This window comes from Balaenoptera ricei, chromosome 2 (genome assembly GCF_028023285.1).
Source record: "Balaenoptera ricei isolate mBalRic1 chromosome 2, mBalRic1.hap2, whole genome shotgun sequence".
NCBI classification, from domain to species: Eukaryota; Metazoa; Chordata; class Mammalia; order Artiodactyla; family Balaenopteridae; genus Balaenoptera; species Balaenoptera ricei.
The window spans coordinates 37,779,944-37,806,544 of NC_082640.1; the positions used below are offsets into that span (position 1 = coordinate 37,779,944).

At 59.7% G+C, this 26,601-nt stretch overlaps 2 protein-coding genes across 10 annotated transcripts; both read left to right on the forward strand.

The window, feature by feature from the left end:
* Nucleotides 1–453: 453 nt before the first annotated feature.
* Nucleotides 454–13,450, forward strand: FURIN (furin, paired basic amino acid cleaving enzyme). 9 transcript variants are annotated; one of them, XM_059912423.1, is made up of 18 exons: nt 1,140–1,337; nt 2,492–2,599; nt 3,369–3,537; nt 5,604–5,943; nt 6,324–6,422; nt 6,536–6,631; nt 6,953–7,081; nt 7,192–7,268; nt 7,562–7,650; nt 8,180–8,352; nt 8,798–9,010; nt 9,476–9,576; nt 9,698–9,801; nt 9,878–9,995; nt 10,107–10,286; nt 10,690–10,814; nt 10,912–11,022; nt 11,277–13,450. In XM_059912423.1, the coding sequence occupies exons 4-18, from the start codon at nt 5,767–5,769 to the stop codon at nt 11,870–11,872; spliced, it is 2,388 nt and encodes a 795-aa protein (XP_059768406.1). In that variant the 5' UTR covers nt 1,140–1,337; nt 2,492–2,599; nt 3,369–3,537; nt 5,604–5,766; the 3' UTR covers nt 11,873–13,450. The 9 variants fall into 9 exon arrangements, with proteins under 9 accessions (XP_059768412.1, XP_059768406.1, XP_059768407.1 ...); XM_059912424.1 differs by lacking the exon at nt 2,492–2,599; XM_059912425.1 differs by lacking the exon at nt 1,140–1,337 and having other exon boundaries at nt 2,079–2,599; nt 3,369–3,491.
* An 835-nt stretch (nt 13,451–14,285) lies between these two features.
* On the forward strand, nt 14,286–25,079 carry FES (FES proto-oncogene, tyrosine kinase). The gene is made up of 19 exons (XM_059912432.1): nt 14,286–14,696; nt 15,079–15,300; nt 15,492–15,665; nt 17,047–17,143; nt 17,274–17,457; nt 19,374–19,511; nt 19,584–19,703; nt 19,839–19,961; nt 20,095–20,281; nt 20,404–20,487; nt 21,006–21,215; nt 21,557–21,679; nt 22,038–22,091; nt 22,899–23,017; nt 23,311–23,405; nt 23,521–23,644; nt 23,891–24,048; nt 24,164–24,286; nt 24,715–25,079. Exons 2-19 carry the CDS (start codon nt 15,088–15,090, stop codon nt 24,855–24,857), a joined length of 2,469 nt encoding a protein of 822 aa, XP_059768415.1. The 5' UTR covers nt 14,286–14,696; nt 15,079–15,087; the 3' UTR covers nt 24,858–25,079.
* The last annotated feature ends 1,522 nt before the right edge of the window (nt 25,080–26,601 follow it).

The window sequence follows — 26,601 nt, forward strand, 5'->3', positions numbered from 1 at the left end:
TAACCCAGCCTGGGGAGCTTTTGGCCACATTTCCCCTCTTTTCTCTCTCAGCTCAAGCAGTGGTGGCCTCGGCCAAGTAGCACAGACGTTTTCTAGGGCAGGGACCCAGGGAGGGAGAGGAGCCGGCTGGTATATTGCAAGTAGCTCAGATTCAGGCTCTGCCAAAGCCCTAGATCTCTTCCAGGCTCTGAGGCCTGCTAGTTGTGGTATCTTGGGCAAATTATTTAAACCTTGTGCGCCTCAGTTTCCTTATCTGTAAAATGGGATTAATAATGTCAGCCTGAAAGGATTATGTAGATTAAATAATGTACATGAGAAGGAGATAATATAAAGTGATTGGCCTGGTGCCTGGCAGGCGGTTGGAGTTAAAAAAAAAAAAAGTTTTAAAAAAATTAAAAGGGGATGGGCTACTTGTTCTGCTTATCCACCTGTCTATATAAATGCAAATAAAATCGTGAGTCCTCTAACTGCAGGCCACGAGGAGGTTTGCCCAGGCGCGGTGAAGCCCGACCTCAGATGGGGTACCCCAGGTGCGTCATCCCAGGGCACTTAAATCGGTCGTGCCCAAACTCGTGGCTTAGGAGTGGGGAAGTGGGGGGAGAAGAAGGCCAGCTTCCCCAGAATCCGGCCGAGACTGGGCTCAGAGTGACGCCTCGAGCCCTTCCCAACCCCTGCCGGGGGTTCCGAGTTCGGGTCTCCTCGGCCGCCGGCCCGGGGAGCTCGCGGCGCGAAGAGCCGAGCCCGGGGCGGGGGTGCGGGCAGTGGGGCCTGGGCGACGCGCCGGGCGGCCGCGAGGGCTTTGGGATCGCTGGCCCCACTTCCTACCTGCCCCGACCGTGAGCCGGAGGCAGCGGGCGCCCCGCAAGGCCGGAGCTCGGGGGCTGCGGCTCTCCCGCTCCGAACGCGGGCCCGGGGCCGGGCGGCATGGGCGGCGCGGCGGGCCAGGGCGGCGGGACCGCTGCGGCGGCTGCTGGGGAGCGCGGAGGTGGCGCCGCGAGGGGGAGGGGGCGCGGCGGCGGAGGAGGAGGAGCCCCGGCCGCCGCAGCCGCTGACAGCGGCCCGAGTAAACAAGCCGCGCCGCCGCCGCGGCCCGGCCGCTGCCCCCGCCCGCGCCGGAGCCGGAGCCGGAGCCGAGGCCGAGGCCGAGCCCTGCCCTGGTCGCCGGCCCGGCCGAGGCCGCGCCGCCGCTCCTTCCCGCCTCCGCGCGGTGACGCTGCTGCCGGGCGCGGGGATCGCGTCGAGCCCAGGCCCCGCCGCCGGGCTCTCCGCTCGGCCGAGGGGCGCCCGAGCCGCCGCGGCGCTCGCCTGGAAAAGTTTCCCCGCCCGCGCTCCCTAGGGTAAGCGGCGAGGGCGCGGGGCCCGGTGGAGGCAGCGCGCCGGGAGCCGGGCCCGAGGAGAGCCGGTCGGACTGGGCCGCTCTGCCGGAGGAGCGGGCTCCGCGGCCCGGGCGCCCAGGCAGGGGAGGGTCGGGGTCGCTGGCGCGGAGGCAGCCCGGGCCCGGCTGCCCTCCCGGCTTTCGAAACTGGCCCCCGGGCCGGCCCCGAGGGTGAAGCCGTGGGGAGCAGGAAGGGCGCCCCGCAGCCCACCTGAGAGCGTCGGGCCCGGCTCGGCTCCCAGCCCTTGTAGGTGCCGGTACTTTTCCGCTTGGGGCCGGGGCGAGCCCTCTGACCTCAGGAAGCGCCAGCGGGGCCCCCGCTGGGGGCGGGATGGCGAGAGAATTCCAGAGGCGCCGGGTGCTCCCGCCTCCCCGCAGTCCTTCGGGGGCCGCCGCCGGCTCGCCCACTCCGCGGCTGGGGAGGGCCTGCGCTCCCGCCGGGGGAGGGGAGGAGCGGCTGTTCGCGAGGCGGAGGGGATTATTCACGGCCCGGGCCTCGTCCCCGCCCGCACACCTGAGCGGCGAGACACTCAGGTGCGGGATCCGCGGGCGCTGGGAGGCTGGCTCAGGTAGGTTCCGGGGCTGCCTCCCGCGGAGGCCTGGCCGAGACCCCTGCTGCCCCCGTGGGGTGGCTGGACTGAGGGGCGGCCTGCTTGCCAGACAGGTCTTACAGCAGTCACTTGTCAGGTCAGTACCTGCTTTCCCCGCCATCCCCTAGCCCTTTGCCCCTGGGGGTGCAGACCCTCCTCCACCGGAGGATGTCAGAATTCTTTCTGACTTGGGAAGTGGGAGGGGAACCCAGGTGATGTGGCCTAGTGAGGGCTGGGCAGCTGCTGGCCAGGTGTGGGCACAGCATAGGAGAGTAGCCAAGCGTGACCCGTTTCAACCAGAGTGGCCCAAGTTTTACAATTTCCTATACTGGGCTTCCACATAAGATTTGATTTTTTAAAGATTCTGTGGCTTTAAAAAAAAAGTTTGAAAACCTCTGGTCTAGCAGTTTTTACCATCTAGGAAACTGAGGCCCAGAGAGAGGAAGTGACTTAAGATCACATAGCAAATGAGTTGAGTAAAGATTGGAATTCAGAATTTCAGCACAGCCTTCGGTGCCTGTTACAGGACCTGGCTTGGTGTTTCTTTGCTGGAAAGAGAGACGGGACCAGGTTTCCCAGGCAGCCCTGTCCACGCCAGACCCCCAGTGCCTGGGAAACAGCAGCTGGACCTGGGGTAGGTTCAGTTTGGGTGCCTCAGAGTGGGTGTCTGTGTTAGGAGGTTCCTGGGACTGGAGAAAAGGGCTTTGGCCTAGAACACAGCCACGAGGAGCACCCACAGGTCTCTCTGTGGCCACAGCCTGGAGCTGACTCCCATGTGAGAGGGCTTCACAGGAGGCTGGAAATACAGCAAGCCTCCGGGTTTGAGCCGAACTGGGACTCAGAGGGTGAGTCAGAGTCTGGGATGGGGGTGGGGAGAAGCCCATTCATTCATTGTTCTCAGCGCCTGCTCTTTTGGGAGGGGGTCCTCCCTCCCTCCCTCCCTCCCTCCCTTCCTCCCTCCCTCCCTCCAGGATGCTGAGGCAGGGCTGTCTGGAGGCTTCAGGCTCTGTGGAAGCCATATCTACGGCTCACCGTGGCTGGGGATGCTGAGCAGACAAAGGCTGGTCCTTTCTTGGGGGATTGTTTGGTTGTGCCTGAAGCCCGCTTTCTTTTTGGGTGCTGCAAGGTAATTAAGTAGTTAATCACCTTTACCACCAAGCAGCTGCAGCTCCATCCACAATGTCCCAGAACTTGGGCTGGACGCAGATGAACCCAGTCTTGATTTGGGAGTTCCAGTACGGCTCACAGCACTGTGGTCAGGAGATGGCCTTTCTTGACATCTGGAACCAAGAGGCCGCTCTTGTGGCAAGAAGGGGAGAAGAGGGCTTGTTTCTATCTGGCTCTGCCCCTAGGTCTCCATATCCTCTGTTAAATGAGGGGCTTGGATTTCCTTCACCCCCTAGGGCTGGATGTCTGGCTGCCCAGCCATTGCTCAGACCAGCTTTCCGGAACTTGGTCACCCAAGGCATCATGGGGCTGTGGCTTCCAGGCCTGTCCGGGAACCCTATGGACTCTGCCCATCCAGGGTGAGGAGGAGCTGCATTGTGGATGCCTCCTGCCATCAGCTGTCAGGTTATTTTGGTGTAAACTGAAAATACTCCAGGAATTGTGTGTTGAGTCTCTCCAGCCTGCAGGGTGGGACTGCAGCAGGAGCAGGCAGGGAGGCTGACTGTGACTGAGGGCAGTCTCTGGAAAAGGAGTGTTCCCAGTGGTGAGCCCGCCTGTCCAGCTCTCCGGGGCCCGGGTGAGATGGGGAGCTTCATTTTGCCGTCCAGCAGAGTGGCCTCCTTTGGGGCTGGGCCCTGGGAGTGGTGGGGGCATCCGGGGCCGTGTGGGCAGGCGCTGTGCTCAACAAGCTTGGCACTGAGGCGGGACACCTCCGGCAGCCCCACCGGGACCTCCCCCAGCTTCTCCCCACCCCAGGGGCTTGGCTTCTGGCTAGCCAGGGGCCCTATGTGGGGACAGTTATGTGGCCCCAGGCAGAGAGGTCCTGCTGTCTGTTTGCTGAAGGAGGAAAAACAACACTCGGACTATTGATTCAGCTTCACCTTGGCGCTCCTGGCTCAGCAGCCAGTGTTTGCCCTGGCTGCCCGGGCTCAGATTACGCAAGGCTGGTGGGTGTGGAGCGACCGAGGGGGCTGCTGGAGGCCTGCAGGCCAGGGCTGGGTGGCCCCAGCGTTTCCCAGGAAACTGTGTAAAAAAAGAGCCTGAGCCCCTGACTTTGCTGATGGTCTGGGCCAAAGAGGGAGGGTGAAGCCACTGCGATCCCCCCTCCCCGTGCTCAGCCCCCAAAGCCCCCATCCCACCTTAGGTTACCCACTCTTTCTTGCCAGGGGCTGTGGGTCTTTGCAGGTAACTCCCTATGGCTGGGTCTGCTTTGCTGAACTAGGAAGCCCTAGTGAGCTGTGTAGACACCGCCCATTAAAAAACTTTAAAAAGCTAACATTTTATTCCTTTATAAAATATACCTGGGTAATTTGGAAAATATACATGACACAAAAGAAAATAACAATTACTCATAATTCTCACCACCTTGAGAGAACCATTGTTAGCATGTGTCCTTCCAGATTATGTTTTGTGGTTTTATATAAATATACACGTATAAATAGTTTTTTAAAAACAAAACAGGATTATAGGTACCTACTGCTTTATAACCCACCTTTTTAAAAAATAATTAATTAATTAATTTTTGTCTGCGTTGGGTCTTCGTTGCTGTGCGCAGGCTTTCTCTAGTTGTGGCGAGTGGGGGTTACTCTTCGTTGTGGTGCGAGGGCTTCTCATTACAGTGGCTTCTCTTGTTGTGGAGCCCGGGCTCTAGGAGTGCAAGCTTCAGTAGTTGTGACACGAGGGCTCAGTACTTGTGGCCCACGGGCTTAGTTGCTCCATTGCATGTGGGATCTTACCTGACCAGGGCTTGAACCCCTGTCCCCTGCAGTGGCAGGTGGGTTCTTAACCACTGCGCCACCAGGGAAGTCCCTATAACCCACCTTTTTTTTTTTTTTTAATTTATTTATTTATTTATTTATTTATATTTGGCTGCATTGGGTCTTTGTTGCTGCGCATGGGCTTTCTCTAGTTGTGGCGAGCAGGGGCTGCTCTTCGTTGCGGTGTGCGGGATTCTCATTGCAGTGGCTTCTCTTGTTGCAGAGCACGGGCTCTAGGTGCATGGGCTGCAGTAGTTGTGACACGCGGGCTCAGTAGTTGTGGTTCGCGGGCTCTAGAGCGCAGGCTCAGTAGTTGTGGCGCACGGGCTTAGTTGCTCTACGGCATGTGGGATCTTCCCGGACCAGGGCTCGAACCCGTGTCCCCTGCATTGGCAGGAGGATTCTTAACCACTGCGCCACCAGGGAAGTCCCTAACCCACCTTTTTGACTTCAATTCTGGCAAGCATTTATTCAGTTGTTGCTTCTAATTTTGAGCGACTCAAGCCTTGGTCCTCTTCATCCCACTTCCGTATTCTTGCGTGTGGAGGCGGTCCTTCTGTCCATCTATCCGGCTAACCTTGGGGGGCTGGATTTTCACCCCTCCCCCCCAGAGCCCCTTTCAGGCCTGGAGTGAGCCGTGGGGTGGGAAGGCAGCTTTAGTGCGTGGCTGGGGAGCGACTGACTCTCCCTCTTCTCCTCCCTTGTTCCTCTCAGAGCCGGCAGCCCTCATCCTCCCCGCGCAGTCCTGCCCGTCTCGGTCCCATGCCCCCGCCAGTCAGCCCCGGGCCACAGTCAGTGAGCAGGCACACGGGAGCCGAGGCCCTGTGACCAGGCCAAGGAGACGGGGGCTCCGGGGTCCCGGCCACCTGTCCCCCCCATGGAGCTGAGGCCCTGGTTGCTATGGGTGGTAGCAGCAGCAGGAGCCTTGGTCCTGCTGGCGGCCGATGTCCGTGGCCAGAAGGTCTTCACCAACACCTGGGCCGTGTGCATTCCTGGAGGCCCAGCCGTGGCTGACAGTGTGGCACGCAAGCATGGCTTCCTCAACCTGGGCCAGGTAGGTGTTCTTCCCTCCTGCTGGCCGAGGCATAGGACATCGCCAGGGGGTGGGGCCAGTGAGGGCAGGGGTTCCGGCACCCAGAGCAGGAACTCTGGGGCTTGTCTTCTCAGGGGCATCTGGGTAGTAGGCATGTTATGGGTGGCTTGTCCTGCCCTTGGGCTTCTAGCCTAGGTTGCTCAGTGGACCGGTGTATCCCAGGGGGGGTGAGTCCCCCTCAGCCCGCTGCACCTCCTTGTGGGGTCCTGGGCGAGGAGCAGATGCCCACCACCCCCTGCCGTGGTGAGCCTACCCTTGCAGCCGGTTGTCCACCCCCATCCCCCGCCTCCATGAGGACTGGCAGATGGAAAGCCCAGCTCAGTCTCCCTGCTCTGTTGTAGATCTTCGGCGACTATTACCACTTCTGGCATCGAGCGGTGACAAAGCGGTCCCTGTCACCTCACCGCCCGCGGCACAGCCGGCTGCAGCGGGAACCTCAAGTGAGTGCGGCCCCAGCCCCTCCTGCTGCCACCCTTCCCTTTCAGTTCTCAGGAGGCCTTGCTCTCCCTCCCCACTCCTCCACCCACACCATCTCTCCCTCACTCCCTCACAGGTACAGTGGCTGGAGCAGCAGGTGGCAAAGCGACGGGCCAAACGGGACGTGTACCAGGAGCCCACGGACCCCAAGTTTCCCCAGCAGTGGTACCTGGTACGTTGCCTCCCTGGCTGCATCCATCCATCCACTGAGGGGTCCCGTGAGTGGGTGAGGCCGACTTCCAGGCCTCCTGTCAGTCTTCCTCTGTCTGCTGAGTAATCTTACTCCAGCCCATCCTGCTGAGCCCTGGGGAGTGCCCTCCCAGAGTTCTTTATAATTCCATGAGCCCAGACAACCAGTGGTGGCATTTGAGGAGCAGGGGCGGGTGGAGAAGGAGCTTTTGGGGGTGGCAAAGGGATTCTCCAAGGTTCCCGTAACCTCACCCAGCAACCACATCTCGTAAGTGCTGGGTGACGGGGGTGGGTGTCTCTGCAGTCTGGTGTCACCCAGCGGGACCTGAACGTGAAGGAGGCCTGGGCCCAGGGCTACACGGGGCGTGGCATCGTGGTCTCCATTCTGGACGATGGCATCGAGAAGAACCACCCGGACTTGGCAGGCAATTATGTGAGGAGGTTGGGGAGGGAGGCAGCCATCCCTGGCGAGGGGAGTCTAGGGATGGTCCTGTTCTGCCGGTGTGTTCAGGCTGACCCTGATGATGGCCATGTCCTTTCCAGGATCCTGGGGCCAGCTTCGATGTCAATGACCAGGACCCTGACCCCCAGCCTCGGTACACGCAGATGAATGACAACAGGTAAGAATTGCAGGTCCCTGGCCTCTGCTTCCCTTCTGTTTTCCACTGAGGAAGCAGATGTGCCCTTCCCGAGAGGCTGAAGTCTTTTCCATAGTCCTGGTCTAGCTGGGGCTCTGAGGGAAGGTTCGGTCTGAGTGGAGGTGGCCATAGGCCAAGAGGAGCGGGGGGTGTGTGGTCTGTGTACAGATATGGGACAGCAAAGGTAGAGGGGCATGCATGTGGCCCTTCCTGCTCCTCAGGCTGCACCCACCATGCTCTGTCCACTGTTAATGCTGTGCTCTTGGCCCTGGCAGGCATGGCACACGGTGTGCAGGCGAGGTGGCTGCAGTGGCCAACAACGGTGTCTGTGGTGTAGGCGTGGCCTACAATGCCCGCATTGGAGGTGGGTGTGGGCCTTGGCTACCCGGTCTTTGGGAGGACCCTTCCAGTGGGATTCTTCTCTATTCACTTCCCATCTAGCCTGTGTCTGCCACTTTCCTGCTGTGGATCCTTTTGACCGCATGGCTCTTCTTTAGAGGGTTCTTAGTAACTCAAAAAGCTGAACCACCTGTGCTGGTGGCCCTGTGCTGTGGGGCGGAGGGAGTGTTTCTTAGCAGGAGTCTCCCTAAATCCTCACTGTCCACTCTGAGTCCTTACATGGCAGGCCTTGATCACCATGCTCCTTTGGGACCCCAGAAACTCATCCTAGTCCAGAATGTGTGGTTGGGGCCCAGGGAGATCTCCCCTTTTCCCCTGCGTCTTGTCTTCGAAAGGCAGAGGCTGGCCAGTGAGTTAGGGGCTCAGGGTTTCCCAGCACCATCCTCTGCCCTCCCCTGCCCATCCTCTGGGTGCAAGGCTGGGTGTGCTCCAGGGAGAGCTCCTGGCAGCTGGACCCACGCAGCATCCCTCTCCCCGCCCCCCTCCATGGCCAGGGGTGCGCATGCTGGACGGTGAAGTGACAGATGCGGTAGAGGCACGCTCGCTGGGCCTGAATCCCAACCACATCCACATCTACAGCGCCAGTTGGGGCCCCGAGGACGACGGCAAGACCGTGGATGGGCCAGCCCGCCTTGCTGAGGAGGCCTTCTTCCGGGGGGTCAGCCAGGTGAGGTGGGGGTCCTGGCCCCGCCCTAGAAACCAGGCCCAGCCTCGGGGGGTAAACTAGGCGCTACCTTTTCCATACTTCTTTGTGTTTTTCTGTTCCTATTTATTTATTCTTGTGTTTAATTTTAATTTACACAAAGTTTGTTTATTAAATGTTATTAAAATGTTAAGGAACTGGAAGGACAGAAAAAAGAGAAAAGTAAATACTAATTACCCATAATTCCACCCTTTGGAATCACCAGTCTGAGCATTTTGGTTGGTGGTCTGGGTCTCTCTTTTTTGTGCAAAAAAGGATGAGATCCACCAGGGGTCTCCCAGGGGAACAGGGGCTGGATAGAGAGTCCCCCGAGAAGGATGCTCCAGCCTTCCCAGTCTCGAGCAGCATCTTCCTGCCAGGCCTCCCCCAAGTCCTGTTCTCGAGTGACCCCAGCCCACTCTGTCCACAGGGCCGTGGGGGGCTGGGCTCCATCTTTGTCTGGGCCTCTGGGAACGGGGGCCGGGAACATGACAGCTGCAACTGCGACGGCTACACCAACAGCATCTACACGCTGTCCATCAGCAGCGCCACGCAGTCCGGCAACGTGCCCTGGTACAGTGAGGCCTGCTCGTCCACGCTGGCCACAACCTACAGCAGTGGAAACCAGAACGAGAAGCAGATCGTGAGTCCTGCCCCGGGTGGCGGCTGGGGAAACGGGGCTGCTTGCTGGCTCTGCCCGGGGCCCCCTTTCCAACCCCGTCTGCCTTCCACCCGCACGTGGCTGGGTGGTGGTGGCTAAGGCGTCATGGGATGGGGGCTAGGGAGCTCTCCAAGACTCTTGGGGACTCTGGAGCCATCGGTGAAGCCCCTGAGAAGACTCTCCCTGAAAACATGCGTTGCTCTTAATGATCGCCAACCTTTAGTTCAATCCTCTCATTCCTCGGGAAACTGAGGCCCGGAAAGGGCCAGGCATCGGCCTGTCCACAGCAAGTTAGCAAGGCAGCAGGTGGGACCAAGGTTTCTTGGCCCTGGCTCCGCACTCCTGCTTATGGTGCTCAGGGCCTGTGGGCAGAGGGAGGGCAGGCAGGTGGCCCCCCTCTGGTGCCCTCCCCCCATTACAGGCCCAACATCATTGTCCTCCTGGTAGGTGACCACTGATCTGCGGCAGAAGTGTACGGAGTCTCACACAGGCACCTCTGCCTCTGCCCCCTTGGCAGCGGGCATCATCGCTCTCACCCTGGAGGCCAAGTAAGTGGGTGGGGGCTGAGGCGCAACCCTGTCCCCACCAGCGCCCCCTGCAAGGCAGCCCTTGGTCTCCAGCTTCTTTCCGAAGAGACAGCCCCCAAGCCTCTCCGTCCTTCCTCTGCAGTAAGAACCTCACCTGGCGGGACATGCAGCACCTGGTGGTACAGACCTCAAAGCCAGCGCACCTCAATGCTAACGACTGGGCCACCAATGGTGTGGGCCGCAAAGGTGAGCACAGGGCTGGATTGGGGGTTGCGGGGGCCCTGTGTGCCTCCCAACTGACCCCGCCTTCCCTGCCCCACAGTGAGCCATTCGTATGGCTACGGGTTACTGGACGCAGGTGCCATGGTGGCTCTGGCTCAGAACTGGACGACGGTGACCCCCCAGCGGAAGTGCATCATCGACATCCTCACTGAGCCCAAGTGAGGGCTGGACCCTGGCTGGGAGGGGGCAGGCGGGACCTGAGGGGCGCAGGGGTGCCCGCTGGTCCCCCTGGGCCAGGCTGATAGACCATCACGGTGCTCTCCGTGCAGGGACATCGGGAAGCGGCTGGAGGTGCGGAAGACTGTGACCGCCTGCCTGGGGGAGCCCGGCCACATCACGCGGCTGGAACACACTCAGGCGCGGCTCACCCTGTCCTACAACCGCCGCGGTGACCTGGCCATCCACCTGGTCAGCCCCATGGGCACCCGCTCCACCCTGCTGGCCGCCAGGTGCTTGCCCTCTCCTCTGTCCAGCTTGTCCTGTCCCTCACGTCCACATGCATTCATTCATTCACTCACACAGCCCTGAAGGGCACCAAATACTTTTCCACTGTTGGCATTTTGGGAAGGATGGTTTTTGTCCTATGGGACTGTCCCATGTTGCAGGAATCCCTGATTTTGCCTATTAAATGCCATGTCTGTGTGCCTTCCCATGCGTAGTACCCTTGCACATTTCCAGAATCTTCTGGTTGAGAACATTTGGCCTGCTGGGAAACACCCAGCAGGCATTTCCAGCCCAACGGGGTTATGCTGCACTGGGGGGAGGGTGTGTGGTCCATGTGCTGTGGGCTCGGTGTCCCCTGGCTGGGATCCCCCAGAGGCCTCAGGCAGCTACGTGCACCTTCCTCCCCAGGCCGCACGACTATTCTGCAGACGGGTTTAACGATTGGGCCTTCATGACGACCCATTCCTGGGACGAGGACCCCTCTGGCGAGTGGGTCCTGGAGATTGAAAACACCAGCGAAGCAAACAACTATGGTATTGGGGGTGCTCGAGGGCTGGGGATGGAGGAGGAGCGCTGGCAGAGTCTGAGGTGCCGGGCGTGGCTTCTGACTTTTGCCTCCCCCCTCAATAGGGACACTGACCAAGTTCACCCTCGTGCTGTACGGCACGGCCCCCGAGGGGCTGCCCACACCTCCTGAGAGCATCGGCTGCAAGACCCTCACGTCCAGCCAGGCCTGTGTGGGTCAGTCGTGGGTGCTGCGAGGGCTTGGGAACCTGAGGCTGGGGACAGAGGGCGCCTGTCCTAAAGGAGGAAAAGGGGTGTGAAGGGACGCTGGGACCCCCAGGGTGACCACAGTCCTGGGGCGGGTGGGAGCTCCTGGGGACGGCGGTGACTGCCTGGGGCTGCAGGTCCACAGGCTGCCACTGTCGTGGGGCTCAGGGCCCAACAGCCATGGGCGGCTGGGCTGACGCTCACCTTCTGCCCCGTGCCGGCAGTGTGCGAGGAAGGCTTCTCCCTGCACCAGAAGAGCTGTGTCCAGCGCTGCCCTCCAGGCTTCGCTCCCCAAGTCCTCGACACGCACTACAGCACCGAGAACGACGTGGAGATCATCCGGGCCAGCGTCTGTGCCCCCTGCCACGCCTCGTGTGCCACGTGCCAGGGGCCAGCCCCCACAGACTGCCTCAGCTGCCCCAGCCACTCCTCCCTGGACCCTGTGGAGCAGACGTGCTCCCGGCAAAGCCAGAGCAGCCGTGAGTCTCCGCAGCCGCAGCAGCCACCTCGGCCGCCGCCCGCGGAGGTGGAGGCAGAGCCGCGGCTGCGGGAGGGGTTGCTGCCCTCGCACCTGCCCGAGGTGGTGGCCGGCCTCAGCTGCGCCTTCATCGTGCTGGTCTTCGTCACTGTCTTCCTGGTCCTGCAGCTGCGCTCGGGCTTCAGCTTCCGAGGGGTGAAGGTGTACACCATGGACCGTGGCCTCATCTCCTACAAGGGGCTGCCCCCTGAAGCCTGGCAGGAGGAGTGCCCGTCCGACTCAGAAGAGGACGAGGGCCGGGACGAGAGGACCGCCTTTATCAAAGACCAGAGCGCCCTTTGACGAGCGCCTACTGCCCGCCCCTTCGAGCCCATCCCCTCCTGGGGCACTTTTTAATTCACCAAAGTATTTTTTTATCTTGGGACTGGGTTTGGACCCCAGCTGGGAGGCAAGAGAGGCAGAGACGGCTTCCCACCCTACCCTTGGGCCCCCCGGCTGCCTGAGGTGGGACCCCAGGACCAGCTGGGGAGCAGGGGAGGGCCTCTGCCCACCCCCAGCACACCTGCGTGTGGAGAAAGGAGTGAAACCTTTAGGGCAGCTTTCCAAGTTCCAGGCCCCAGCCAGAGTTCCCTGCGGAGTGAAGAGGGGCAGCCCTTCCCTTATGGGATTCCTGACCCGGGCTGCAGCTCTCGCCCCTTCCCTGTTCCTCTAAAGCAATAATGGTCCCCATCCAGGCAGCAGGGAGGCTGGCCTAGGGGGTATTTGAAGGAGGAGGCCACCTCTCTAAGGGCTTTTGCATCCCTGACCCCATCCCCCACCTCTGGTGAGCCTCGGGCGGAAGCAGTAAGCAAAGGAAGGGACCAAGGCAAGGCAGGCACTTCCAGGGTGCACACGTGTGTGCACACATGTGTTTGTCCCTTTGCCCACCTCCACTACAGCTGGCTGCCTGCTGAGCGAGGCTGGCCCGGCCCCGTGCTGGTGTGCTGACCACCCTCCCCTCTCTGGCACCCTCTCCTCCTGCCAGGGCCCAAGTCCCTGTTTTCTGAGCCCGGGGCTGCCTGGGCTGTTGGCACTCACAGTCCCGGAGCCCCTGGGTGGGTGGTGGGGAGGGACGGTGGCCCAGCCGGCCTCTCCCGCCTCCCACCCGATGCTGCTTTCCCCTGTGGGGATCTCAGGGGCTGTTTGAGGATATATTTTCACTTTGTGATTATTTCACTTTAGATGCTGATTTCTTTTTTTTTTTTTTTTTTTTTGGTATTTTTAATGGGGGTAGCAGCTGGACCATCCACCTTCCCACACCCACTGTCCACCCTGCTGTTCCCCCCGGCTGCCCTGGCCCTGAGGTGTGGGGGTCTGCAGCGTGTTGCTGAGGAGTAGCTGAGCCCCAGGTCCTGAAGAGGCAGGCCAGGCCAGGCGGGCCCTAGGAAAGGAGGAGTACAGTAGAAGGGGCAGGCTGTCGTCCATTTCAGATGGGGCTCCTCGTGCCAAGGGCTCATGGGTCACTGGTTCTCCAAGTGCCAGGGGTGGGCAGGCAGTGGCACTGAGCCCCCCTCCAACACTGTGCCCTGGTGGAGAAAGCACTGACCTGTCCTGCCCCCCAAGTCCCCCTCTTCTGACGTGCCTTTTGTACCCCTCCCATTAGGACAATCAGTCCCCTCCCGTTTGGGAGCCCCCTTTTCTTTCTCTTCCCTAGCCCCTCCTGGCACCCAGCCACCTGCCCAGGGGTGCCCCCACCTCTCCCATCCCCCCCCCCCCACCCTTGTGGCCAGCCCAGCTGGTTTTGTAAGATACTGGGTTGGTGCACAGTGATTTTTTTTTTTCTTGTAATTTAAACAGGCCCAGCATTGTTGGTTCTATTTAATGGACAAGAGATAATGTTAGAGGTTTTAAAGTGATTAAACGTGCAGACTATGCAAACCAGGCCTGGTCTCCAGTGTGGTGATGTTCTTCCCAGGACCTGGGGCTGCGTCCAGGATGGGCTGCGGGTGAGGGCTGGGGCGAGTTACATGCCCGCATGATGTCCTGCCTACCTGTAAGTGCCCAAAGTCCACTTCCCGTGGCGCTCAAAGCCTTCTTTAGGTGGGTGTGGAAGGGATAGCAGCTGGAGACAAGCCCCAGGGGTGGGACTAATGAGCCCCAGGGGTGGGACTAATGAGCCCCAGGGGTGGGACTAGCTGAGCACCTCCACCCCCACAGGCCTGGACTCCAGCAGGGTGGAGAGTGATGGCCTGTGTCCAGTTGCTCAGGGTCTCCCTTGGCTGAAGTAACCTGGCCGCCAGCTGTAGGGCTGAGGCCTTCGGTGGGGCCTAACTGGACCAAGATGGCTTTTGCTGGGGAGATCCTGAGTCCCACACTAGGAACGCCATACCTCTCCACTCCCCAGCCCAGGGCCCTCGCCTGCCACAGGTCTCCCTTGGGACAGGAAGCCCCTGCCTGGGGGTGGAGGAGCCGTGCCAGTTCCACCAGGATCTGTGCCTGAGAAGCAGGCCTCTCCTCGGGATATTTACTTGGAAATTTTATTCAAATGGAGGCTGGCGCCTGAGCTCTCCTTGGGGAATCCAGTGGGGTGGGGAAGGCCTGGACTAGGCTTCCCCCTTCCTCTTCTGGGGCTGCCCTGGCCTGCTGCTCGGACTGCCCGCCCGCCCCCAGGCTCTGGACCCCCAGACTCCCCGGCCCAACGCAATCCTGCAGCCCGGCCCTGTGCCAGGCGCCCACCGCCACCCCCTTGGGCCGTTCCCCGTGTTCCCGGGCGCTGTCTGGGCCCTGGGGAGTGCCGGGCGCAGGCTGCTCTCTTCTGGGCCATTCTTTCCCAGCCCCCTCCTCCCTTCCGTTTCCGTGGCCGTGTGGCCGGCTGAGGCAGCGGCCTGCACTGGGCAGGGGGGCGGGCAGGCGTCGGGGGCTCCCGCCCGCCCCTTCCCCTCAGCCGGCCCGCCCCGGGGCCGGGGCCAACTGAAACCGCAGGAGGAGGAAACGCGGAATCAGGAACTGGCCCCGGGTGGTGCGGGCCTGAGTCTGAGTCGGTCCTCGGCGGCCCCAGGATCAGCTGCCCACGCGGGTAACTCCTGCCCCAAGGCCCAGGAGGCAGCAGCGGCGGGCACGGGGAGCGGGGTCAGCAGGCAGTGGGCAGGGGCCCGGCAGGCGATCAGAGAGCGCGACACGGGACCAGGTAGGGCAGGGGCCTCAGAAGGGCAGGGTCCCGGGCGGCGGCTGCCTGGGGCACCGGCAGGGGCAGCCTTGTGCACACCTTGCCCCTGCAGCGGGTGCTGGGTGGAAAGGCCCAGGGAGGGAGGCTCCGGGAAGTTTCTGTTCCAGGGCTGGGAAGGAGACCCCTGGCACCAGGCCTCGACCTGGGACACAGGAAGCAATGAGGGCTTTCCCAGCCCAGGCCGTGTTCTGTACCCATGGCTGCATTTCAGCGGGACAGGCCCCCACCTCCTGCCTGCCTGCGGCTCCTCCTGGCCCGGCAGCCCCTAGCTTCCCTGTCCTGCCCGCCCGTCTCCAGCTTCTGCCTTGCCCCCAGTGGTGGCCTCTCCTCTCTTGGTCCCCAGGACCACACTATGGGCTTCTCTTCGGAGCTGTGCAGTCCCCAGGGCCACGGGGCAGTGCAGCAGATGCAGGAGGCCGAGCTTCGGCTGCTGGAGGGCATGAGGAAGTGGATGGCCCAGCGGGTCAAGAGTGACAGAGAATACGCTGGGCTGCTGCACCACATGTCACTGCAGGACAGCGGGGGCCAGAGCCGGGGCATCAGCCCCCAGAGCCCCATCAGTCAGGTGGGATTCTACAGGGCCCTAGGCCTCCTCACCGCCCTTCCCGCCCTCGACCAACAAAGCCCTGTGGGTGCTGGGTAGATCTGCCTGCCCCTTCCTTTCCCGGAGCCCACTGGGGAGGGTTGGAGATTGGGCAGGCCCAGGCGTGGGAGCCACTGTCCCCAACTCCCTGCCTTGCCCGCCCCATGCTGTAGTCCTGGGCAGAGATCACCAGCCAGACGGAGGGCCTGAGCCGGTTGCTGAGGCAGCACGCAGAAGATCTGAACTCAGGGCCGCTGAGCAAGCTGAGCCTGTTGATCCGGGAGCGGCAGCAGCTGCGCAAGACCTACAACGAGCAGTGGCAGCAGCTCCAGCAGGAGCTCACCAAGGTAGGTGGGTGGGTGGCACCGGGGCTTCACCTGGTCATTTCTGCCTACATTTTGAGCTGAAAAGGGCTGGTTTTGCAAGGAACCCCTGGACTCACTGAAGAAGTGTAAGTATCTGACCACAGGCCCACCCCCCAGCTTCCTTCCCTCACCCCCCTTCCTGCCTTAGCTTGGGCCGGGCTGCAGCAGCGCCTCTCCACGCCTTTTCTGTCACCCTACTGTGTGCCTGAGCAGAGTGCTGGGAATACAAGGATGAGTGATCCAGCCATTGCCTGGGAGGAGCGCAGGACCTGTGACCCACCTCCTGCACTGCACCAGCGGGCCCTCGGGTCCGAGAGACAGTGACAGGAATGAGGGCTACTCTGCCCGCCCTTGGCCCAGGCTGGCTCCTCCCAGGGACCCAGAGACTCCACAAGGCATCAGCATGGCCCCCTGACTCGGAGGTTAAGGACTGGGGCTGTGAAGTGGGTCTGCCTGCACTTGAATCCTGCCCAGCTCCTCTGACTAGAGGCTGTTTGATTGGAGCTATTTACGCGGATGCTTTAGCCTTCTTATTCAGTGTGCTGGGCAGCCGCCTGCACCACACCCCTTCTACCAGTGCAAACCCAGCCTTGCTGCAGACCCACAGCGGCCCCTGGTGGCCAGTCTTCACCCGCTCCTCTCTTCCCAGACGATCATCTAATTCAGGGGTCAGCCTGCTTTTGCAGGCAGTTTTACTGGAACACAGCCTTGCCCATATGTTTTCATATTATCTGTGGCTACTAAAGAGCTACAGTGGCAGAGCCCAGCAAGTTCAACAGAGACTGCATGGTCTACAAGCCTAAAATGTTTACCACTTGGCCCTTAAGAAAAGGGCTGATCTAGTCTGTGCATTTAGCTCTGTTACAGATGGGGAAGCTGAGGTTCAGAGGAGAGGAGTGGAGTTTGCCCTAAGTACCCCAGTGCAGAAACAGGCAACTGGGATGAGAACTCCAGTCTTGACCACCAGGAACATAATTGTGGGACCCAGTGCAAAATGAAAACGCGGGGCCCCTTGTCAAAAAATTATTAAGAATTTCAAGATGGCATCAACAGAGTGTTAAACCAAGCACACATGCCTGCCTCTGGACCTTAGTTGCCACCAGATACCACTCTAGGCCAAGGAAGGACAGTTTTCGCCTGCCCAGTCCGGCTCTCTGCTGCCCCTGGGGGCCTGTCCTTAGCCCGACTCCTCTGACCTTAACCTCAGCAGCAATGGCTAAGTCCCAGAGGTCTCCAGGCCCTTGCTGAAGGATGAACTTGGATGTGCTGCCCACCTGGACTGCAGAACCTGTCCAGGGCTTCACCTCGGGCAGGAATCCTCTGGGGACCTGCTGTCCCACACTGGTCTCTCCTCTCTCTCCAGACCCACAGCCAGGACATTGAGAAGCTGAAGAGCCAGTACCGAGCCCTGGCACGGGACAGCGCCCAGGCCCGACGCAAGTACCAGGAGGCCAGCAAAGGTCCGGGGCTTCCCTCGCTGGCAGGATGGGAATCCCAAGCCAGCCCAGACCTGTCCACAGGTACCTGGGGAGGGAGGTGCTACCCAGGCCTCTGTGCTGTCACCCACGCCTCCTTCCCCCGACCTGGCAGACAAAGACCGTGACAAGGCCAAGGACAAGTACGTGCGCAGCTTGTGGAAGCTGTTCGCTCACCACAACCGCTATGTGCTGGGCGTGCGGGCCGCGCAGCTACACCACCAGCACCACCACCGGCTCATGCTGCCCGGCCTGCTCCAGTCCCTGCAGGACCTGCACCAGGAGATGGCGTGCATCTTGTAAGCCCACACCCCCCGACCCCCGTCACAGCCCTGAAGCCCAGAGGCAGGGTCCAGAAAACGCAGTCCTGTAAAAGTGACAGGCGTGTAGTCACGTGAGAACACGCCCTGGGCCAGTCAGTTTACATCCAAATTACATTATTCTGGGCCCCTTATTGCAGGGTTTTATTACGTTTATTGAACAGCATTCTAGGCTCTGCTGTGTGATACAGCAGAGAACGTAGACAAAAATATCTGTCCTCTAGGATCATTCGTTTGTGGAGAAAGAAAAGGAAATCAATAAGTAAAGTAGAAAGCATGTTAGAGGTGATAGGTGCTATGGAGAAAAATAAAAAAAGAAAAGAGGATAGGGAGGCAGTGGGACAGGGCAGGAGGTTACTGGTTTATTTATTTATTTATTTATTTATTTTTAAGGCATATGTTCTTTTTTTGCCATTTTTATTTATTTGGTTGCGCCATGTCTTAGTTGCGGCAGGTGGGCTCCTTAGTTGCGGCTCACCAGCTCCTTAGTTGTGGCACGCAAACTCTTAGTTGCAACATGCATGAGAGATCTAGTTCCCTCACCAGGGATCGGACCCGAGGCCCCTGCATTGGGAGCGTGGAGTCTTAACCACTGCACCACCAGGGAAGTCCCAGGTTTGCTGTTTTAAATGGAGTGGTCTGGGAAAGCCTCAAAAGTGCAGAAGTGAGCCAGGGGGATTTTGAGGAAGGGCCATTCCAGAAAGAGGAATCACAGGCGCACAGGCCACAAGGTGGGAGAGTGCCTGAAATCAAGGAATAGCAAGGAAGCCAGTGCAGCCTTTGCAGAGTGAGGGAAGGGCAGAGTCAGACACAGGGCTGGAGGAGTCCAGGGATGATAGAGGGTCCCGCAGGCCATTGTGAGGACTTTGGCTCTGGGTGGACCAGAAGAGCAGCATGATCTGAGCCGTCTTAGTGAGGTCAGTTCGACTGCTGTGTTGAGAACAGACTTCAGGGGGCAAGACAGGACCAGGGAGACCAGGCAGGAGGCTACTGCAGTGATCCAGACCACAGACCATGCCACTGGACCTGGGCAGTAGCAATGGAGGGGAGAAGTGGTCAGGTCTTGGACGTACTTTGAAGGTGGAGCCGGTGGGAATTCCTCATGCACTGGAAGTGGGGTGTGGATAGAGCAGTCAAGGATGACTCCAAGGATTTGGCCCGGAGCCCCTGGGTGGTGGAGGCTACATGGAGAATGCTATGGGAGAAGCAGGTTCAGGAGATAAGAATAGGAGTTCATTTTTCATTTTTTTTTTTAATATTTATTTATTTATTTTTGGCTGTGTCGGGTCTTAAGTTGTGGCACGCGGGATCTTTCGTCGTGGCGTGCAGCCTTCTCTCTAGTTGCAGCGTGCGGGTTCCAGAGTGCGTGGGCTCTATAGTTGCAGCACATGGGATCTTAGTTCCCCAACCAGGGATCGAACCCGTGTCCCCTGAATTGGAAGGTGGATTCTTAACCACTGCGCCACCAGGGAAGTCCCAGCAGTTCATTTTTCAACTGGTAGATGTCCAACAGGACATTTAGAGTAGGTAGATAGTTACATGAGACTGGAGCTCTGGGAGGTATAAATGCGGGGTCAGCAGCACATCGATGGCTTACGCGTGTATCAGAGCCCCGGAGCCCCAGCTGTGGGCCTATGCCCAGGGCAGGCACATTTGTAGCTCACATTTACTGAGCACTTCCTCAAACCACACACTCTGCACATAGGCTGTCACTGGGGCCTTATTACAAACTCCCGGGAGACACTAAGTAACTTGCCTGTGGTCATTTGACTGGTAAATGATGGGTGGGGAGGATCAACCCCAGGGTGGGTCCAAATCCAGTGCCACAGGCCCCAAGCTTCCTAGCCTTGTCCAGCCTGAGGCTCCCCCTGACCCGGGGTCCCGTCTGGGGGCAGGAAGGAGATCCTGCAGGAATACCTGGAGATTAGCAGCCTGGTGCAGGACGAGGTGGTGGCCATTCACCGGGAGATGGCTGCAGCGGTTGCCCACATCCAGCCCGAGGCCGAGTACCAAGGCTTCCTGCAACAGTATGGGTAAGCCCCTCCTTGCAGCAGCTGGGTGCCAGGGCTGCTGGCCTGTGCACTGACGGGCACTGTCCCCCGCAGGTCCACACCTGACGTCCCACCCTGTGTCACCTTTGATGAGTCGCTGCTTGAGGAGGCTGAACTGCTGGAGCCCGGGGAGCTGCAGCTGAACGAGCTGACTGTGGAAAGCGTGCAGCACACGTGTGTGGTGGCTCGGCTCGGGGTCGGGGGTGGACGCCGTCCACACAGAGCTGTGGCCAGCCCGCAGGCTTGCTTGGCCCCACAGGGATGCATCTGAGGGGCGTGGCTCTAACACTGCCCTTCCTCTGGGCACAGGCTGACCTCAGTGACAGAAGAACTGGCTGTGGCCACTGAGACAGTGCTCAGCCGGCAGGAGGTGGTCACTCAGCTGCAGCACGAGCTCTGGACTGAGGAGCAGACCACCCACCCCCGGGAGCGGTGAGTGGGGCCCGCCTACAGCAGCCTGCTGGCCCTCCCTTCCCTCCTTCCGGCCTGCCTGCCCCACTGCTGGCCGCCAGCTGCAGGCTGAGCCCCTCTCTCCCCCCACCCAACCATCCGCCCCTGCCCACAGGGTGCAGCTGCTGGGCAAGAAGCAGGTGCTGCAGGAGGCACTGCAGGGGCTGCAGGTAGCGCTGTGCAGCCAGGCCAAGCTGCAGGCCCAGCAGGAGCTGCTGCAGGCCAAGCTGGAGCAGCTGGGCCCCGGTGAGCCCCTGCCCGTGCTGCTCCTGCAGGACGACCGCCACTCCACCTCGTCCTCGGTGAGCCGCCCACCCGCAGCCTGCACCGCCAGCCCTGCCCGCCCACCCGGGGCCGCGCTCCTCATTTTCGCCCTCCCCCTCCCCAAGCCTGGCCACCCGCTGACGTCTGTCCCTGGCCTCAGGAGCAGGAGCGAGAAGGGGGAAGGACACCCACCCTGGAGATCCTTAAGAGCCACATCTCAGGAATCTTCCGCCCCAAGTTCTCGGTGAGTGGAGCCCAGCCTGGACCCGCACCTCTGCCCTTCTCTTAAGGGGTGGGCCAGGCCAGCGGTCTCAGGGACGTCCCCCTAAGCCCCTCCTACCACGGTGCTTTGGGTTTAGTCACGGGGTTGCCCTAGAGAGGAGGCTCTTCCCAGGCTACTTTTACTGGGGAGCCCCTCTCTTCCCTGGGATTCCGTGCCACCCCTGTACCCTCTTCCTCTCCACCACCCACGTGTGTGGAAGGGACCTGCAGCCTCGTCATCCCACGGCTCTCTCTGCTCCAGGAGTGGTTGGGGGCTGTGGCCTGGAGGAAAAGGCAAAAGCTTTGTTTGGGATCACCCAGCCTGGGTGAGTTTATTGCTGGCTCCAAGGGTTGCAGATGGCTCTTTGTGGCACTAGCGTGGTTTGTGAGGACGAGGAGTATATGAGAGAGAGACGGACACCCCCCAACTGGCCGGCCTAGTGGCCTCCCTGATGGGCTGGCTGAGTGACCCCTCCTTGCTCCTCCCCTGTGCCTGTCTAGCTCCCCCCACCGCTGCAGCTCGTTCCAGAGGTGCAGAAGCCCCTGCATGAGCAGCTGTGGTACCACGGAGCCATCCCACGGGCAGAGGTGGCTGAGCTGCTGACACACTCCGGGGACTTCCTGGTCCGGGAGAGCCAGGGCAAGCAGGAGTACGTGCTGTCTGTGCTGTGGGATGGGCAGCCCCGACACTTCATCATCCAGTATGCTGACGTGAGTGGGGCCTGAACTCCAGCCTTTCTCTTCCCTTCCCCTCCCTCCCCTCCCTCCCCTCCTTTCCCCTTCACCAGGGAGCGTAGAAAGGAGCTGCTATGTCTTAGATGTCTCCCTGGCAGAGCTGAAAGGGGCCCCAGGGACCACCCAGTCCCTGCAACCAAACAGAGGTGTGCGTCCTCCCATAGGACGGGGGAGCAGGCTTGTCGTGCAGCATCAGGTCTCTGCCTCTCGTCCCAGGCAGGCCCTTTCTCCCTGCCGTTCTTTCTTTCTCTCCTCTCCCAGGGCTCAGGCCCCCTCAGCAATGGAGGCTGTTGACCCCAGTTCCCCCTACCCCGCAGAACCTGTACCGACTGGAAGGAGATGGCTTTCCCAGCATCCCCTTGCTCATAGACCACCTGTTGCGCTCCCAGCAGCCCCTCACCAAGAAGAGCGGTATCATCCTGAACAGGGCTGTGCCCAAGGTGAGTCTGTGGCAGGATTGGGACCCACACAGAATCAGAGCAGGAAAAGGGCTTTCCAGGTCCCATACACTCCCCAGGGGGCCGGCCTCCCTCTAGGTTTGGAATGTCAAGGTCAATCCCATTCCCTGGGCCACACACCCCCAGCTGGTGCTCACCCATTTAGTGCCCCTGCCTGGTCCCTGAGTCATCTAAGTGTGATCCTGTGTCCAACCCCCATTTTGCAGACCAACGAACCAAGGTGCCAAGAAATGAAAGACACAGCGTTGGGAGGGGGTATTCAGTCCTTGATAGGGCTCAGCACTCCCTCACTTCACTGACTTCTGACGCACCCCTCCCCCCCGACTCCTCCCTTCCCCAGGACAAGTGGGCACTAAGCCACGAGGACCTGGTGTTGGGTGAGCAGATTGGGCGGGTGAGTTGAGTGCGCTCTGCCAGGCTCCTGGCCGCCTGCTTTTCCCCTCCCCCAGTATCACTTCTTTCCATCCCAAAGGCCGAGTCACACCAGGGCCCCACCCTCAGAGGACTCTCAGCCTCCCTGCCTCAGTCTGAGTTCCAACTTGGACCCCTGACTCCCTGCCCAGCCACCGCCATACGCTGTCCTGCAGGAAACCGGGGGGAAAGCACCTGCCCTGGAAGCTCCCCAGAGACGGCTCTGCCACCAGCACCCACCCCACCCCACTCACACGCACACACTTCCCCCCCAACCCCTGCCTCCTCAGGGAAGAGAGACACGCTCTGTTCACATGAGCCATCAAATACCTGCTTAGGGGGCTTCCCTGGCGGTCCAGTGGTTAAGACTGCGCCTCCAATGCGACGGTGAGGTGGGGCGCAGGTTTGATCCCTGGTCAGGGAACTAGGATCCCACATGCTGCGTGCTGTGGCCTAAAAATAAAAATTAAAAGAAAGAAAGAAAGAAAGAAAAATAAAATAAAATACCTACTCAGGAAAGAAGTCACTTTCCTAAAAACCAGAATGCTTTACCAACCCCAGCAAAAGTGATTGTTGGACTTCCATGTCACTTCTCAGTGAACATGGTAAATCAGAGGTGACTCGCCCTGCCTGTCCCACGTGTACGCTTCGTCCCCCGACCAGAGAGCCGGGATGAGCAGGTCTGAGCATGGGGGCACTGAGGCAAGGGCCGGTGGGGACAAGGTGGGCCCCGAGTGCAGGAGAGGACCACAGTCCAGGGAAGACAGATAGGAGCCCCAGACCGTTTCAGGGGAACTTTGGCGAAGTATTCAGCGGACGCCTGAGAGCAGACAACACCCTGGTGGCCGTGAAATCTTGCCGCGAGACGCTCCCACCTGACCTCAAGGCCAAGTTTCTGCAGGAAGCGAGGTGGGTGATGAAATACCCACCCCTGGAGGTTCCACATACGAGGGCTCCTCTGCGCACGGCAGGGTGCTTGACTTCGGAAGTGCTTGACTTCGGTTCATCCTCACAGCCCCGCCCCCCCGTAGTGTGGAAGGGTTGAGGCTCTGGGACCCACCCAAAGTCACACTTCCAGGTCTGCTGCCCTGCTCTCACCCTGCCTCAGGCTCCCTGGGCTCCCGGGGCCGACGAGGTGAATGTGTAAGACCCCCTGCCCGGCCAAGGTGGGAGCCTGAGCAGCCCTGCGCCCCCGCCCCCAGGATCCTGAAGCAGTACAGCCACCCCAACATCGTGCGTCTCATTGGCGTCTGCACCCAGAAGCAGCCCATCTACATCGTCATGGAGCTCGTGCAGGGTGAGCAGAGTGAGCTGACCTCCAGGGCTGGGGTGCGCCGCTGGGCTAGGTCTCCCCGCCGCCTCCGACCCCCGGAAGGCTCATCGAGCTCCCCGTCCCCACCGTCCACTCCCAGGGGGCGACTTCCTGACCTTCCTCCGGACAGAGGGAGCCCGCCTGAGGGTGAAGACTCTGCTGCAGATGGTAGGGGATGCGGCTGCGGGCATGGAGTATCTGGAGAGCAAGTGCTGCATCCACCGGTGAGGGGGTGGGCGCGGCAGGCAGTCCTGACACCCGCCCCCCCGCCCCCGCACCAGATGCAGGCGCTGCTGCCCCTCACCAGCAGGCACCAGCTCCGGGGGTGGAGTTTGCCTCTCTGACGGACCAGGCATCCCAGGAACAGGGGCAGCTTCGGCTCGTGGCTGTGTCTAGGGAGCCCGGGCCGGGCAGGTGGCAGGTGCTGTGTGGATATTGGCTAAATGAGCCCCTGTCCTGCTTTTGCCCAGGGACCTGGCCGCTCGGAACTGCCTAGTGACAGAGAAGAATGTCCTGAAGATCAGTGACTTTGGGATGTCCCGGGAGGAAGCCGACGGGATCTACGCAGCCTCGGGGGGTCTCAGACAAGTTCCCGTGAAGTGGACCGCACCGGAGGCCCTGAACTACGGTACCTGGGCCTGATCCGCTCTGGCTGCAGGGCCCGAGGCTGGGCATGGGTCCCGCCACCTGCCCTTCTCTGGCCAATGGGTGTGGCCCACTCACGCCGCCTCACCTCCTCATAGGCCGCTACTCCTCTGAGAGCGACGTGTGGAGCTTTGGCATCTTGCTCTGGGAGACCTTCAGCCTGGGGGCCTCTCCCTACCCCAACCTCAGCAATCAGCAGACTCGGGAGTTTGTGGAAAAGGGTAAGGGAACCCTGCGGTGTGACAGTGGCCTCAGAGCCAAGCCCTCTTCCCACCGCTCCAGCTGGACTCCTCCAGGCCTCCTAACGCCCTATCCTTCCCACTGAGGCAGAGTAAGAATAATCCTAGAGCTACCATCCAGTGAAACCCTGCTGTGTGTCAGGCCATCGTTTATTTCATTTACTCTTCATAACATGTGAGGTCGGGATTAATAGGTCCCTTTTACAGAAGGAAACACTGAGGTTTGCAGGGATCACACAACTAGCACATGGTGGCTTGAGATTAGAATCTCTGTGTTTTTGTTGAAGAAAAGGGGCTCCTTAAGAACACTGTACCTTAAGCAGCTCCCATTGCTCATGGCATGGCCCAGGGGCTGCCAGGGCCCCTCAGACCCCCTCCTCATGCCTGGTGTGCTGTGCCTGTCCTCACAGGGGGCCGCCTGCCCTGCCCCGAGCTGTGCCCCGACGCTGTGTTCAGACTCATGGAGCAGTGCTGGGCCTCTGAGCCCGGGCAGCGACCCAGCTTCAGCACCATCTACCAGGAGCTGCAGAGCATCCGAAAGCGGCATCGGTGAGACTGGGGCCCCACTTCTCAAGCCAGTGGCCTCTGCAGGCAAGATTATACCTCCTCACCAGCTCCAGGTCACGCCGCTGGACAGCTCTTCATCGTCCTGGACTCCAGCCAGCGGTATCTATGCTGCCGGCAGGGATGCAGCTCTGTGTCTGTTGTGCATCCCTGTTCCTGCCAGGGATTCCTCTTCCAGGCAGAAATAATAAAAACCATTTGTGCCCATCAAGTGCTCTTGGCATGTGCACTCCTCTGGAGGGCAGGTCTTAGAAGGAATAGAGGCCCTGTACCGTGGCCGTGGGGAAGGAGGAGGACGGGCAGTGTTCACAGGGCAGAACTGACATGGTTTGGTAGCTGTTGGATGTGCGACTTGGGGAAGAGGGAGAGAGATCAGGATGATATACAGGCTTCTTGACCAGATGGTGGTGTTATTTCTGAATTAGGATCCCAGGCAGAGGAGCAGAGCTGCAGGAAGTACGGTGAGTCTGGAGATGTTGCGTTTCAGGGGCCTGTGGGGATGTAAGTGTGACATATAAGTCTGGAGGCTCAGATGGAAGTAAAGGCTGGCAACTGAGGTTTGAAAGTCATTAGCTTATAAATGTCAGAGACACTATGTCTGTGTACCACAGTCACATGAGAAACAGGAAGAGGAGAGTGTCAGGGGAAGTTAGAGTTCCACTCCAAGGGGACTGGAGTAGCTGAAGAGAAAGAAAACTATTCCCATCTCTCAAGACAAGTTTACTGAGCAATGGGTAGCAGAGCGGGGAGCCCTCATCTCCTCCCTTAAATTCACCTGAAACCTACAAAGTTATGTGAAACTTTTCTAGCAGCAACGGTGAAGGTCAAGAAGACAAAGAGGGACTTCCCTGGAGGTCCAGTGGTTAAGACTCCGTGCTTCCACTGCAGGGGGTGCGGGTTCGATCCCTGGTCAGGGAACTAAGGTCCTGTATGCTGCATGGTGCGGCCAAAAAAAAAAGAAGAAGAAGACAAAGAAGTATGAATAGACTGAAAAACAGAAACCTGGAAAGATTTATAGCGCCAAAGAGCAAAGCAGTAAGAACTTTGAGATAAAATGGCCATGAAGTAGTTGATATCTATTTTCAAAGAGATAAAAGACAATACTTGTTTCAACAAGAGGAAGTCAAGTTAGAGTGTGACTAAGTAAAAACACTAACAATTCAAATTGTATCTCCATTAGAAGTGGTAAAAAGCAGAACTGAAGAACTTCTGCTTCTGGGTAGGATGTGGTAGGTCTCCGCAGGTCCCCACGCCCATTGCAACAACTAGGAGGAAATGTAAGATGAAAATAATAATTTTTAAAGACAATGGCGAGGGGTGTTAAGAAAGAAAGACCATATGAATTAAAATTTCAAGGAGGAGAAAGCCCCTTCAAGGTGAACTGATGATGGGCAGTTGTTTTCTTCCCTGAGACATTTGCTGAGATGGGACATCTCTGATGATCAGAATTGTCCCAAACAGAAAGGCTGTACTGGGGAAAAAAAGAAATGGAGTTTCTGGTGCTTACAGGGACAGTGCTATGGATTGGTACCTGGAGGAACCCAAAATGCAAAGCCAGTTTTCCCCCATGGAACATTTGCTGAGTTCTGGAGCAGTATGGGCAACTAGGAAGGGGCTGGGCTGGAAAGGCAGGTGTTTAGAGGGAGGAGGCCTGAAACAAACAATAATTGGTCTCCCCCTCAAGATATTGGCCAGACTTTGTTTGTTTGTTGTTGGTGTTTTTTAATATTTAT

Bases quoted from the DNA above. Each gene is read 5' to 3' on its own strand.
- FURIN (XM_059912429.1), top strand. From the start codon at position 5,767: ATGGAGCTGAGGCCCTGGTTGCTATGGGTGGTAGCAGCAGCAGGAGCC. The intron at 7,269-7,561 runs GTAAGAATTGCA...TGGCCCTGGCAG, and splicing joins ACGCAGATGAATGACAACAG to GCATGGCACACGGTGTGCAG. The intron at 7,651-8,179 runs GTGGGTGTGGGC...CTCCATGGCCAG, and splicing joins CTACAATGCCCGCATTGGAG to GGGTGCGCATGCTGGACGGT.
- FES (XM_059912432.1), top strand. From the start codon at position 15,088: ATGGGCTTCTCTTCGGAGCTGTGCAGTCCCCAGGGCCACGGGGCAGTG. The intron at 17,458-19,373 runs GTAAGCCCACAC...GTCTGGGGGCAG, and splicing joins CAGGAGATGGCGTGCATCTT to GAAGGAGATCCTGCAGGAAT. The intron at 23,645-23,890 runs GTGAGGGGGTGG...GCTTTTGCCCAG, and splicing joins AGCAAGTGCTGCATCCACCG to GGACCTGGCCGCTCGGAACT.